Source organism: Alligator mississippiensis, chromosome 1 (genome assembly GCF_030867095.1).
Source record: "Alligator mississippiensis isolate rAllMis1 chromosome 1, rAllMis1, whole genome shotgun sequence".
Taxonomy (NCBI): domain Eukaryota; kingdom Metazoa; phylum Chordata; order Crocodylia; family Alligatoridae; genus Alligator; species Alligator mississippiensis.
This window is the reverse complement of record NC_081824.1, coordinates 71,879,273-71,893,996: the sequence shown is the minus strand read 5'-3', so window position 1 is coordinate 71,893,996 and position 14,724 is coordinate 71,879,273. Positions and strand designations below refer to the sequence as shown.

The following is a 14,724-nucleotide window of genomic DNA, read 5'->3' as shown; positions in this document are numbered from 1 at the left end:
CTGGGGCTGGGGCAGGGGCAGGTGCTGTACAGCCGGGGTAGAGAGTGTGACAGAACCGTGAACGGCTCATGTGGGGCATGTTGGGGGGGAGGGGGGGCAACTCCTGCTGCTGCATGCACCCCGGAAGGGCATGGGGACATGTGCCCCCAGATCTGCATGTGGGGCTGGGCGGACTGCCACTGTGGGTTGGGGCTGGGGCTGCACCAGGCTCTTCCTGGCTGCACTTAGGGCAGGCAGTGGCGGTGCCGGAAGGGGGCTATGAGGTGGGCTGCAGCCACTCCAGGATTTGCTGTAGCCCTGCCATAGCCTGCCTCCCAGCAGTGCTGCCCCCTGCCCCAAGCACACCTGGTCCAGCCCCTACCAGGAACAGCCTGCTGCCACTCCGGCCCCAGCCTTCAGCAGCAGCCCGCCTTCGCCCCATGCGCAGATCCGGGGGCACCCCCCCCCCCCCCCCACCTTCCTGGTGTGCATACAGCAGTGGGAGCTGCCCTGCCCTAGCTGGGTAGTCCTTGCCCCTGCCCCACTCCTTCCACCACCACTGGGGCTTCGATCTGCCCCCCCAAAGCTCCGTCCCTCACAACAGACTTACCAGCCTGACCTGGCTGCTCTCTACGCTGCTGGGCTGCGCTCTTGGCCGCTTGCATACTGTGCTGCAGCTGCATGCACACATGTAGCATTTATTGGCCACATTAATTCTGTGTACCCCTATGACCTTTTTAAGTACCCCTAAGGGTACGTGTACCCCCGGTTGACAACCACTGCTATAATCTGTACATAGATGCATATAGATAACGACTGAATCTTTTACACAAGAAAAAATAGTCTATTACTCAATTTTGTTGTGCTTCTCTTACTCTGGGATTATGCATGCGAGTTGCCAAGTGAATTGTATGAAAACGATTTAATATGTTTCCTAGTACTAAAACTCATGAATTACAGTAGTAGTCATGACCCTGGGCTTCCTTCATGTAACATGATGCAGAAGTAAACACCGTTTGCTAGCTTTTCAAAATTGAGGTCCTAAGTTGCAGCAAGTTAAAGTGGGAAACCTGCTTTGTAGGTATAAGTCACATAGGTATGCACATATGTGTCTGGTGTTTCTGGAGAATCATTTAACTTGCAATTTGCAATTGACTTTTACTTTTCTTTTGTGAGTTCAGTTTAGAGTTTCAGTTTTGAAAAATTACAGCTATGAATACACTCTTTTTTTTTTATACTCTAAAATTTGTGCTGTTCAAGTTTTCCTGTTCAAACAGATCAGTATGTTGTTTTTGTATTATTTACTTGTATTAATTTGTTTTGCTAGTTTCCATTTAATTGTGGAAAGAAATGTTGCCCAAGCATGTCTTTTTGTCAGCTTTTTTTTTTCCCTTTGCTGGCCAGCAGAGGGTATTGTTACACCAGAGACTCATTTCTTTTCCTTGAGAGAGAGCATAGTTTTATTGTTGGTCGAGTTTGTACAATATTTGTACCTGTTTGAGTTTGTACCGAGTTTGTACAATATTTAGAAATGCTATTCATTTTTCAACTATCTTATGGTATAAGTTACTAAAGGAGGAGCTGTCATACTGCTGAGATAAGTAAACTTTAATATTTTCAGGCTTAAGATTTAATTTTAACTTTTCTAAAGATCAAGGATTTTTTTAAACTTTAGCCCTTCCAAAATTAGGCTTCCAAATTGTCGAAATAGTTATTTACATATGCTGTGTGCCAGGTAATGATAATAAAAATAAGGTGCTGTGAATATATATTATACTTTTCCCTAGGCCTGCCTGTTGTGTTATAAGAAGGCAGTGCAAAACTGCTTGGTATAAAATGTCAGCATTTTGTTCTTATTTGCAGTAATTAAATTCCTACCTTTTTGAAGCCACTGTATTGGTATACATAGTTTGTTTTTATGTTCAAATTTACGCTTAATAGGAACTTGAAATTTACTCTGTCTTTCATCTTTTTAGAATTGGTTTCAACTTTGTGTGAAATCCTAAAAGCCAATGAGAGTTGCATCTTTTACTGTCAGACGTGTGGGGAGATGATAATAAAAGACCGGTAAGCATTGCAAGGCTATATGCTTATATTAATAAATGAGGTAATGATCTGTCACACACAAACTTAAAGGAACATGGATAATATTTATTTTTAGAAGCTTCTTCAACTCTTATTCTCACACAGTGGAATTTATTAAAATTGAAGTCATGTGACAAGTCTTTTTCCTTCGTTTCTTGCATTTTGCTCTACATGGAAAACACAAATAAACCAGGGAGACTGCACGGTTCAGTGGATAGGGCTCATATTTGGAAGTTACCAGACCTGATTTTTTTCTAGCCTCTGCACAGCACCTTGGACAAGCCACTCTTCCCTTTGTGGGCACATACAGGTGTTACATTTCTTTTGGGAGAATCTTCACTTTCCCAATTGAACCTAGAAGTGTACAGGAAAATGTCTTCTGCAGGAGAAAGATTTTCCACTTCCAACCAGAAATATCTCCATACTTCGAGGCTTATTGTCATGCTGTTTTTAATAGTTTAATTCTGATTCTTGTGCACTAACAGAATGGTGCAATATTTGAGTTGTCAGTATGTTAGAAGAAAGTTTGGAAGTTAGAGAGGTTGTTATTCTCACTGAATTTTGTAGAGAAATATTTATGATGATTAGTAGGTTTGCACACACATACACACACATGCGCACACAAAATCAAAACTTGGGCCTAGCCTACATGTTTTGTATCTTTCTGCATTTTAGGCATCCTACTTGTTTATGTTCATTCCCTCCTACATATTTTTGCCCAGTCAGCAGATTGTACTTGAAATGTGCTCAGGTTGAGTAGCTGTTTGTGGGAAGTTGCTATCCATCTTTAGTGTAAGTTAGCTCCTTCAGATTTGAGCAGCTCTCAGCCTTGGGATGTATGCGAACTATACCTGAACTTTATGACTCAGCCTTATCTCTGTTTCTTACAAAGTTTGCAGATGGCATGAGAATTTTAATGCAAAGTTACTTGGTTTCCTACCTGTTGTGATGAGCAGTTTTGACAGCTTCAATTGGATAAGTACAAATTCTTACAGACACACTTGCAGTCTTTTATGATCCATGTCACTCCTGATATTCAGAATGATAATTCAGATGTAATACAGTCTGTAAACTTCTGTTCCATTGCCATCGTTTTTGCCGATTTATGGCTGACTTGAATGCAACTGAATGTTGGATTTGTGAAGTATTTTATCAGCTAAATTTGTTTTATTTTTATCTATTTAAGAGAATAAACCAAACTTAAAATCTAGTGAATGGTAAATTCTAGTAAACTTTTAAATTCTTTGTGATGTTTTCCCATTGAAGACTATTATGCTTTTACCTATCTGTCCACAAACATAAACATTTTTTTTCCAAATCCAAATTAATCTGATAAATGCACATGGGGGTTTACTGCCTCTTGGTTCTGTTTTCCTGCTTTGTAGTGCGGAGGGTGTCAGTGGAGTAAAATGATAGACAGGAGTATGTTAGCATAGCTTTGTACCATACATTTCTCCTTCTAGGAATCCTTTCAAGTCCTCTCCAAGTAACATTTGCAAGAAATGGGGCACAGCGGGGTCTGGAGGGATATGGAAAGGATGGAGCAAGGTAGCTGTCAGTATTCAACAGTCTTCCAGTGCTGCTTTATTCCCTTTATTTCTTCTCTTTCTATGGATTAAATTCCTATCTGTTATCTAGAAGAGGAGCATATAGACAAAAAGATGCGTCTTTTGAAGCGTTGTTTCTGTCATTCAGTAGATCTGAGAGGACTGAGAAGAATGCAGTTTAAATTTTTTTTTTTACTTATCTTTTATGAAAACGGTTCTTTCTACTAAGACAAAAATACTTCGAAAAATCTGATGTAGAAAAGTATCTTCTAATTATGTTTTGGTATAGAAGTAGACACAAATCATTACAGTTGCTATCAAACTTGAATGCCCAAGTTTGTTCAGAGCCAATATAAGACTATTTAATTTGTGAAAAGGAAAGTAAATTCAGCATGGTCTCTTAATATTTTAAAAAAGAGGTCAGAGGTTTGCTCAAGCCATTGGCCTGGCATGATTAAGGTATACTAGGTTCCATAATCAATGGCACACAAGTGAGTGATATAATTAGTATCACATCAGTCACCTTTTACTGGGCATGCCAAATTACTCAGTACCCATTTACAGCAAGGTTGACCGGAGACAGCTTTCAGAGTGTGTCTGGATCAAGGCTCAAACCAGGTCTGTGGAGCCACACTGAGGAGCACTAAGCAGGAAACCACTTCACCCCTTTCTGTGTTGAAGGACCTGTATAATTACAAGTGCGCCCACTTTTATTTTGGGCTTTTTGATTTTTAATGAGAACTTCCTAGAAATTCAAACCTACAGTCCAACAATATGAGTGCAAATAAATGCATTGACAAAACCTGAAGTTCATGCTTTTCTGACTATTGAGTCCATCCTTCTAAAGCAGGGGTTGGCAGCATATTTCCCTTGGGCCAGATCTGGCCTGTGGAGTCACTGATCCCATTCATGGAACTAGCGGGCTATGCTTGGCCCCATGCTCGTACCAGGGCTGAGTAGAGAGGACTTGCATCTGTACCTGAGCTGTTGCTACTTTTTCCCCCGCTGCCCGAGACTGCAGTGTGGATGCAGCTTCTAGCCAGTAGGGAGCTGCTCTGGGGCTGGGCTTGTGCTGAGCCTGTGCTGTTGCATGGGGAGGGAGAAGTAGCAGCAGTGTGGATGCAGTTTCCCACTTCCTAGGCCCAGCACAGCTCCTCACTGGCCAAAACCTGTTCTTGCTCTCCATCTGGGAAGCGGGGCTGGGAGAAGTGGTGGCAACAGGGGCATAGCTCCTACATGGCTGTCTCTATAAAAGTGTTCCTGCCACTGAAGTTACCTGGTCTGCATCAGACCAGAGCTGTATTGTTCCAGCCCATGGCTTATAAAGGTTGCTGGTCCTTGCTCTAAAGAGATTTCTGTTGGCAGACTCTTACATTAGCATGGACTCACAGAAGGGTTAGACCCTTAGTGAGGTCAGATCATTGCACGGACTTGAGCACATCCTTGCTCAATGCAGTTCAAAATTCTGAGAACAAAATAATCTATTGATAATAATACAGTTCCAGAGACAGGGAAGGGTTTGGATTTTGGCTTTTTACTGAGATGCCCAAGATCCAAAATGTAAATACACTTCTTTGGCATGTGAGGCTGTTGCAGGCTTGTTTATAAGAACCCTGTAGTCTCCTGAGAGAGAATTCAGTTGTGTGGATAGCTTTAGTAATCAGACAAAGATACGGAGTTTTGCTGTGGAGACCAACAGTTTGTGCTATGGGGACCAGATTAAGCAGGGACAAGGCTTCAGTTTAGTTTCATTTTGCATTATGTAACACTTTAATAGGCAATAATGTAATTGTTCCATGTAACTAAGCTCTTGTGCTGTTCTTTATATTACTGCTATGTCCTAATGGGGTTGAATGGATTTTAGAGCAATGAAGAAGCTTTTGATTCCTAATTCAGGTGTTGGAACTGCTGGTATAGATGGCTGGCCTAAGACCCATCACCAGTATTAAGATTTTAGGGCAGTGTGGAGAAATCAAAATGTTTCAGACAGAAATTATTATGTGACCTCATTGGATGATGACAGAATGGGTGGTGCCAAGAAAGTTATCTTATTAGCTGTAGCTGGTTCAGAAAACTTAGCTATTTTTAACAGCTTCCAGCTCTCATTTGCAAACAGTGGTGATTCTGGTAGGGTGTTAGCACAGCTTGAAATATATTGTGTGCTTAGAACGAAAGAAACTTATAAAAAATTTCACTTCCTCACAAGAAAGTATGTAAGAAAGTAATAGCCTCTTGAGATTACCTGTTAAGAATCAAGCTGGTAGTGGACTGGAGCCATGAGAAGGTATGTAAGCACGTGCTCTGGGGTTGTGAACTGAATTTAGAAAAACCCTCACAAATGTACAGAACAGCAGAACCAACAAAATTGCAGGTGTAGGCTTAAATAAGGAGCAGAATCCAGAAACTGTACATACAGTTATTGATCAGCAGAATAAGGAAGGTGAGCACAAGAGGAAAACATAGAAGAAAACCAAGCAGGCAAAATTGGCTACAGTTTTGTCAGAAAATGCACACACAGCAAATGGTAAATATGGTGATGGAGTCAGTTGATAGCTCTGAGCTGTTAGTATGAGCAGCAAATTGTGGGACTATAGAATGGGGAATTCTTGTTTCAGCTGATGGAGCTGTAGGAAATAAGTTGAGTTAAAATAAAAAGAAATTTTTTAATCTATGTATCGTTTATATTTGTGTAAAAATAAATCTTGTTTAATTTCCAATTTTTTATATTAAAATAGGCATAAAAGATTGCACTGAGAGGGATAGGAATAAAATAAAAGTTACTGTTTAATGAAGTTCTGGTTTTGTTAATTTCAAAGCAAGAACCATTTGCGAGAAAAAAATGAATTCAAACAGACAGGATTGTTCTTGAATAGCAATGTGTGTGTTCTAGCTTTAAGACGTTATTTCCTAATTTAGAATTGTGAGGCATGTGTGACTTAAATGTTACATCCCAATCTAATTTCAGGTTGTATTTTCCAGTCTTTTAAAAAGAAATGGACATTCAGTCTCACATTTTTGTTAAGACCTAATTTTGTTTATTGCAAAGTCTGATTGCCTCCCTCCGTATGAACTTGGAACAGCTCTGTATAACTTCCCTAGCTAAAGGTGCGGTGTGGCGAGACATCTACTGATGTTGCACAAACATTTTGTTTGAAAGAGAGAGAACAGAAATTTAACATGAAATAAAACAAAGAAAGAGCATTTTAGATTTTTTTTTCAATTATGTTTTCATGACTGACTCAAATTACTTTATCTCATGATTCACTTTCCTAGGGGACAAAGCCAAATTCTGCAGTATAATTGCTGGCAATGAAGTTGAGCCTGAGTCTTCCCACTACTAGATTGTGACTCGGTTATTTCCCAGATAATCTTTTTAAACCAGTTTATGTGTAATGTCTGTCCCTAGCCACTGTGCGTTGCATTGCAATTGCTGCCTTGGAATTTATCCAGTGGTCTTCAGCAGCTATAAAATGTGCCTTTTACTGAGAGTGCAGAGACAGGCTTTTCCTTTAGAGAGAATCTCACAAGTTATAGACTTATGAAGATAGGTGTCATAGGAATGTCTGTAATAAATTGAAATAGTTTGGGGTTTTCTCTTCTCTTAGGACGTTTCTCCGAGTTCTTCCTTTGCCAAGTGAAAACTGGAGTGCTTTGGTTGAAGAGTGGTGTTGCCATGCTAATCCCTTTGCCACCGTTCTTCACCCTCAGAGTAATGACTGTTTTCTTGGAGAGACATATTTTCTTGTGAATTCAGGATACGAGGCGCATGTGCCAGGAGCTGAAAAAGTCAACTGGGAGACTGAACACTCTGCTTCTCAAAGTGGCTCTGCTTTGGTAAAGTATTTTTTTTAATTCACAAGGTTGTAACAGTGTTTGGCCTCCCCTGACTTCAGCTTTGTAGGAGCCAGAGGAAGTTCTAAACTATGGCTTATGCTTTCAATACAAGTGCGACGCTGTATAAATTTAGCCACACAAGAAATTCCCCACACAAGAAAATCATTGTAAAAATGTTTTGCTAAAACATAATATTTGCCAAGAAGCCTGAGTAAACCAGGAGAAACAAAATTTGTCAGACATTTTTTTTACTACAGTAGAAACAGTTGTAATTTGCTACAGGCTTTATATAATCAGGTAGTTAACTTAAAATGTACTTGTGATGTGATAAAGAGGTATCAATTAAAAGGCAGCAAATCAAGTGTCAAGAAAAATGGAATCTTTTATGATAGTCTGGGCCCTAGCAGATGTTACATTTATCACATTATTAACATGTTAATTGGGCAATAAAATTGCAGCATGCCACATTTGCAAAAAGTTTATCATGTGAGAAAATGGCAAACCAGGTACAAAGATATTCCACATTAAATGTGATTTAATGTGGAAAATGTTTGTGGGTGGCTTGTATTGCACTTTAGTTTGAACACATGGCATGTATGCCAGAATCTTAATGGTAAATAAGGGCAAAATAAGTGATTTTGACAGGCTGATGTTTGGGTCCAAGAATATTTTTTATTTATTCTTCCAAAATAGAAGTGAGGGTTGGGGAAGAATGGGTAAATGCCTCTACTTCCCCCTTTTGATATTGGTAATCCCAAAATGTGAGATTTGTTTCAGTGTTTTTGTGAATTTTACTTCAAATTTTGACCAGCCGCATCTGTAGCTGAACAGGAATGTTTGAGGAGCTCTGAGAATCGTGAAGAGGATGAATATTGGTGTGATATCAGTGTTCACTCTTTGTCCACTTTTGGAAAATCTCTTCATTTTTAAAAAGTTCTGCTATCATTTACTTTGCCTTCCCATTGTAGGGAAAAGTCCAGGAGCCTGTATCAAATCCAGAAAATATAGCTGGTGGTGTTGTATTTACTCAGATATAAGATTACCCCTCCAAAAAAAATTAGATTCTATATTTGGAAAAATTATAAATTTCTTATAATTTTCCAGGTATAGAATCTAATTCTTGGAGGCTTGCCTTGAATTTGTCCCCTTCCCATTGCTACAACAGAAAAAATAAATCTGGGGGGTCTGGTAACCCCTTTGTTTTCTGGTTCCCCCCAGCTTTATTCTCTGGCAACCCCTTCCTCCACTCCTTACTGTCAGACCCTGTTCTTCCTGAGCACATGGAAGTGAGGAGCAACTTTGAAAATAGTAGCCTTGAAATTAAACATAGCTGTAACAATGTGCATATTGTACCCGTAAACTTAATGCATCCAGAATTGTTGTATGTTAGCTATTTTTGAAACTGCTGCAAGTTTTAGCACAGATATTCCATGAACACTTCTGAGCAGCACTTTGGCACCTACTTATATGTAGTACAACTATGCGTGACATCAGTCCGGAGCACTTATCACGTAGTTCATTGGGCCAGGTCCCACCAGAGTCAACAGGATTTCAAGCTCAGCGCTTCTCATTATGTGTATGTACTCCAGATGCCCCTGCAGAAAGGATCCATGTGCTAATTAGCCCTCCACTCATGACAGGAAACGGGTATTCTTATCATGAGTCCTGGGATCCTCCAAAAATTTTATATGCAAATGAAGGGCAGGACAAACTGATCTGGCTTCACCTCATGGAGAGCAGGTACACACTAATAATATGTGACAGGCTGAGAGAGGGGGCAACAGAGGGATTTTAACTAAACTATTTGGGACCCTTTTCGGTGATGTTTGCCAGACAGTTGAGTGAAGAAACAGGAGTCACTGCAAACAGGAGTCACTGGAAATGGGAAAGAAAAGCGTGGTGGTGGTGGAGGGGAAGAGGGAGCATGGCCCCGCAGGGATGGAAGTGGTCATGGCCCAGACCCCTGGGGGGCATGGCTCGGCCCGGCCCCAACCCAGCCTCATGAGTGGGGAAGGGAGTATGGCCCAGCCCCAACAGGAGGGAAAGGGGTGTGGCCAAGCCCTGCAAGGGAAGGACTCCAGCTTGGCACTGCAGAGAAGGAAGGAGGTGTGGCCGAGTCCTGGTGGGGAGAGGGAGCCTGGCCAGGTCCCAACCCAGCCCACAGGAGAAGGGAGTGTGGCCAGGCCAACTGTGGAAGGGGTTGCACACTGGCCCAGGCCCACTGGCCATGCAGGGCTTGGGTTTAGGTCACCGCTTCCCTGTCACCAGATTTTGTGACTTGTGCAGAGCCCCACAGATCAGATGGAATAAGTGTGGCTTGATCTTTGCTTTCAGAGTTCTTTTGGGCTGCAAAATTAGCTCCAGAACCAAAATTGTCTTTTGCAAATACTACTAAGAACTCTGGGATAGGTACCCATGGGAGAGTTCAGCTGCACCTTTGAATATTGGGCAGAGCTGCACCTGTAACAAGGTGGCTCATTTTCTATGTGCTGTTCCATTGCTCATTATTAAACCAGTGAAGTCCCACTGCCTCTGTTAGCTGAAATACAGGTCTGTAGCAAAAAGGTACCCAACTCATTTCCAGAGATGATGAATCTGGATTCACTTCCTTAAAATTGTCAGGATGCTGAGATTACTTGATGGTCTGAAACTCATTTTGTGCTTATTTCATACTGGCTGTTGAAAATCTAATTTCTACTCTTGGTTATTTCCAGCATTAGTCAGTTGCCAAACAAACGAGCAAAACTTTAAAATGAAGCAGGAATTGGACTAATAAGAAGAAGGCTCATTGAAACAAAATTCTTCCTTAATATGGAGACTAATAGAAAGTAACAGGCAAGACAGATTACTATTGGCGCACACATTCTCATTTTATAGTATATTTTTGTAGTTTACCCTAGTATGAAAGTTCCTCTTTAATTGCATAGCAGTTCATTGGAAAGTGTTTGCCTATGACTAAAATAGTAGCAGAAATGTAGAAGAGATACTTAAACAATCCTTTCAAACCTCCTGTGGGACCAAAACAATGTTCTTCCATTGAAAACATATTTCTCACATCTCTTGGTCTTACAGTGTAACAACGTTTTTAAATGTCACATGGTCACACAGCATCCTAATAGTATCTCTTGGGGAAAATATTTTCCCCGAGACAATATCAAGGATATTTAGGTATAGAAACACAAAGTATTAGGATGGTGATCCACCTCCATCTGCAGGTTGCTGGCAGCTGTGAGTTGTCACATAGATATATCGATTTAATTAGTCTGGCTAACACTATCATCCTTTCTGTTCAAATGGTGATGCCACTAAGTTCCTAGTGTTTTTAGGTACCATACTGCAGAACTTTTTGCCAGCACATTGAACTGTAATCAGATAAAGCACTTGAGGAGATGTCAGAGGAACACTGTACCTGCACTTCCTCTGTCTCCTCAAATACTCTGCATTCTCCAAATCTTATTGCCCCAAAATGAGCAGTTCTACCATATATTTTTAGAGTTTGAAAGGGGGACTAATTGGATATATAGTGCAACTGTGCGCACCTTTTTGCATACCCTCTAATTCCAAAACCATGCAACATGCATTTCTGAGATAGGAGAGTTTGTTAAGTTTGCCATAAATATAGACATTGAATTTATGATACATTATAACCTGCCTGACATCTGACTCCCCAGGTATCTCTCCACCATTCAACCCCCTTCTCTCTCCCCGCGCCCCCCCCCCCCCCCCCGCGCCTGTCTCTCACCCATTGACTCCTCAGTCTACATTTTCACTGACTACCTGTCTTGTATGCATACCAGCCCAGCCTCTGGCTTCTTTACTTTTCATGCCATCCAGGAATAGCACACACTAACTGCAGAACCTTCCTTAGCCTGACGAAGGGTTTTTGAACCCAAAAGCTTGCTTTATAATTGTTTTCCAAGTATTTAGGTTGGTCTAATAAAAGATATCGGATTCACACAAAGAACCTTGTCTGCCTATGTCCTTAGACCAACATGGCTACAACCTACAGCCCTGTTATCTAGCCTGTGACACTGCATAGAGCTGGAAACCAGGAAGTTGCAGGTTCAGGTTTCATTTTTACCACTCACTTATTTTCTTATTTCTGTGTGCTCTTAACTTTGTAGTCAGACAAATATATCAGTCACAACATTTGACTAGCAAATTGAGAGATTGCACAAGATCACTTATAGGAATAGAGACCAAGTTCCTCATACTCCTAGAATTATACAATAGTAAAGAGAGAATGCACCACTATGAGCATTTTGCCTAGCATCTTGCATAACGCATGCCAAATAACTTCATGTAGTTCCTGCATCAAATTCATAACTTCTGTCTGCTTTAGAGAATATCTTTTAGAAAACTATTCAGTTTGGACTTGAGAATGTAAAGTGGTGAAAAATCTATTAAATCCCTTTGTTCAAAAAGTCAATCACCATGTCTTACCACATCTTTTTTCATACCACAGTCTCCCAAATAAAACACTCACCTTGTTTTTGGAAGGCAGAACACAGAGAAACATATTTTTTCAGAGTCATGGTTGGCTGTTTGACAGTGTGTCCTGGAAGTGAGAGTGTCTAGGAAGTGTTGCATTCCAGGAGACAATCTGGGTGAGGCAGCAGGGAATTCTGGGTGTGTCAGGACAGCAACAACACTAGGCCCCAGAACCTTGCAAGTGAAGTGGTAAGACTGTTGCTTTACTTTAATTCAGTGATTCCCAAAGGCTGTGCCGTGGTACACTGTGTGCTCCAAGAGCGATGGAAGTATGATGCAAAATCTCCCTGTGTGAGGAGATAAATTCTCTCTTCCCCCAACCAGCACCCTGTGCCTGCCTCAGCTATTGCAGCTACGCCTGTGGCTGCCTCTCTGGGGACTGCCACTACTCCTGCTGCCTTCTACTGCCCTTCCACAATCCCCAGCAGCCCCAATGCCAGATCCCCCATGCTCCCAGCAGCATGTTTTACTACTAGTGGGCAGGTCAGTGTATGGACAGCTGCACTTTGCAACTTGTCTCATCCTCTCTGCTTTCTCCCACGCTCCTGGGGTCTACAGAAGAGGTTGCAGGGATGGTCACTGGCATTCGACCTTGCAGGAACAGCCTCAAGTGGGGGCTGCCTTTGCCCCCTGAGGTATAGACCATGGGATGGAAGGAGGCAGACAGTGGAAAGAGCAAGGCAGAGCGTGGTGAGGTACTGCTCCACCAACCTTAAGTGGCATCAGTTAGGTCAGTGATTCTCAGCTGTTTTAGTCTCAAGGCACCCTGTTATAATTTCTCTGAAGTTTTTGGCGCCCCAGTTGAAAATAGCTTGAGATATATTTTTTCTGAAGTTAGATCTGGAGGGGGACCTTGAGGCTAAAAGGGTTGGGAACCACTGGTATAGAGATGAATACTTTGCTTAAAGAAAGATGTGTTGTGTGTCATTTTTTAATGGTACATCTAGCGCTGGTACGATTTCCCCTGGCAAATGATTAGAATATGTTATATGTTTTGAAAAAAAATGTACATCTATTGTTTTGGATGCAAGAGTGAAGTGTGCTCCCAGTTTTAATTGAGAAGAAAAGAATGCTCTAGGTATAAGAAGTTTGGGAAACACTGATTTAAATAGTTCTTTATATTCAGTATTGTAAATAGTAAAGTGTTGTTTCCATGCCACAAGTCTCATCAAGATACTACAAACTGCATGAAGCAGCTCACTCGTGCAGTGGCTCTTCAGCCAAAAGTTACTTCGTCACTAGCTGCTGTGAAAGGGTTAACATTGGACTCTATCCCTGCTCTTTGTAGCCCCCTGGGAAAAGTGTCAGGCATTCTGGCAGCTGAGAGCATCAGCTTGCTCTCTTCTACCTTGCTTTTATTCCAGCAAAGAAAAATCTGCCTCCCTGCTTAAAATACTCATCCCAGTTTTGCAGGGCTGGTTTTGGGGGAATGGGTGCATGTATGGGTAAATACAATATGCCTGGTCTTAATTTGTTTAATTTAATATGAAATTCAGAGTTTCAAAACTTGTGTTATTCATCTAAGTTAAAGAACTGTTATTAGAAATATCTTCTCAGGGTAATATTTGTAGGCAGTGATCATAGAAACATGGAAAATGAGGGTTGGAAGGGACCTCAGGAAGTCATCTAGTTCAACACCCTGCTCAAAGCAGGACCATCTCCATCCCAGCCAAGGCTGTGTCGAGTCAGGTCTTAAAAACCTCCAAAGATAGAGATTCCACAACCTTTCCTGGTAACTTGTTCCAGTGTTTTACTACCCTTCTAGTGAGAAACTTTTTCCTTGTATCTAACCTAAACTTCTTTTGCTGCAAGGTGAAACCATTGCTCCTTGTTCTGTCATCTGCCACAATTGAGAACAGTTAGGCTCCACCTTCTTTGGAATACCCCTTCAAGTAGTTGAAGACTGCTATTAAATCCCCTCTCAGTCTTCTCTTCTCCATACTAAATAAACCCAGTTTCCTCAGCTTCTCCCTGTAAGTCATGTCCCCCAGCCCCATCACCATTTTTGTTGCCCTCTACTGGACTCTCTCCAAATTGTCCACATCCTTTCTGTAGTGGTGGGGCCCAAAACTGAACGCAGTACTCCAGATGTGGCCTCACCAGTGCTGAACAGAGGGGAATAATCACTTCCCTTGACCTACTGGCAACACTTCTACCAGTGCAGACCAGTATGCTGTTAGCCTTCTTGGCAACAAGTGTGCACTGTTGGCCCATAATCAACTTATTGTCCAATGTAACCCCTGGGTCCTTTTCTGCAGAGCTGCTGCCCAGCCAGTCAGCCCCCAGTCTGTACTGGTACATGGGATTGTTTTGTCCTAAGTACAGGACTTTGCATTTGTCCTTATTGAACCTTATGAAATTTCTTTTGGTCCAATCCTCCAATTTGTCCGGGTCTCTGTGAATTCTGACCCTACCCTCCAGCGTGTCTGCTACTCCCACCAGCTTGGTGTCATCTGCAGACTTGCTAAGAGTGCACTCTATGCCATCTTCCAAGTCATTGATAAAGATACTGAACAAAACTGGCCCCAGGACCAACCCCTGGGGCACTCCATTTGCCAACTAGACATGGAGCCATTGATTACTACCTTCTGAGCCCGATGCTTCAGCCAGTTTTCTATCCACCTTACAGTCCATTCATCCAGCCCACACTTCCTTAGCTTGCCTGTGAGAATCTTATGAGAAGCCGTATCAAAAGCCTTGCTAAAATCAAGGTATACCACATCCACTGGTCTCCCCGCATCCACAGAGCCAGTCACCTCATCATAGAAGGTAATCAGATTGGTCAGGC

The 14,724-nt window shown here is 41.7% G+C and overlaps 1 protein-coding gene across 3 annotated transcripts in view; it reads left to right on the top strand.

Moving 5' to 3' along the window:
* The window catches only part of UBE3D (ubiquitin protein ligase E3D), a 179,159-nt gene that overhangs the window by 3,579 nt on the left and 160,856 nt on the right, over window positions 1–14,724 (top strand). For all 3 annotated transcript variants that reach the window (XM_014600577.3, XM_059731599.1, XM_019496826.2), the window contains exons 3-4: window positions 1,956–2,046; window positions 7,217–7,445. In XM_014600577.3, coding sequence (XP_014456063.2) covers window positions 1,956–2,046; window positions 7,217–7,445 — 320 coding nt within the window. The remainder of the gene's footprint in view (window positions 1–1,955; window positions 2,047–7,216; window positions 7,446–14,724) is intronic.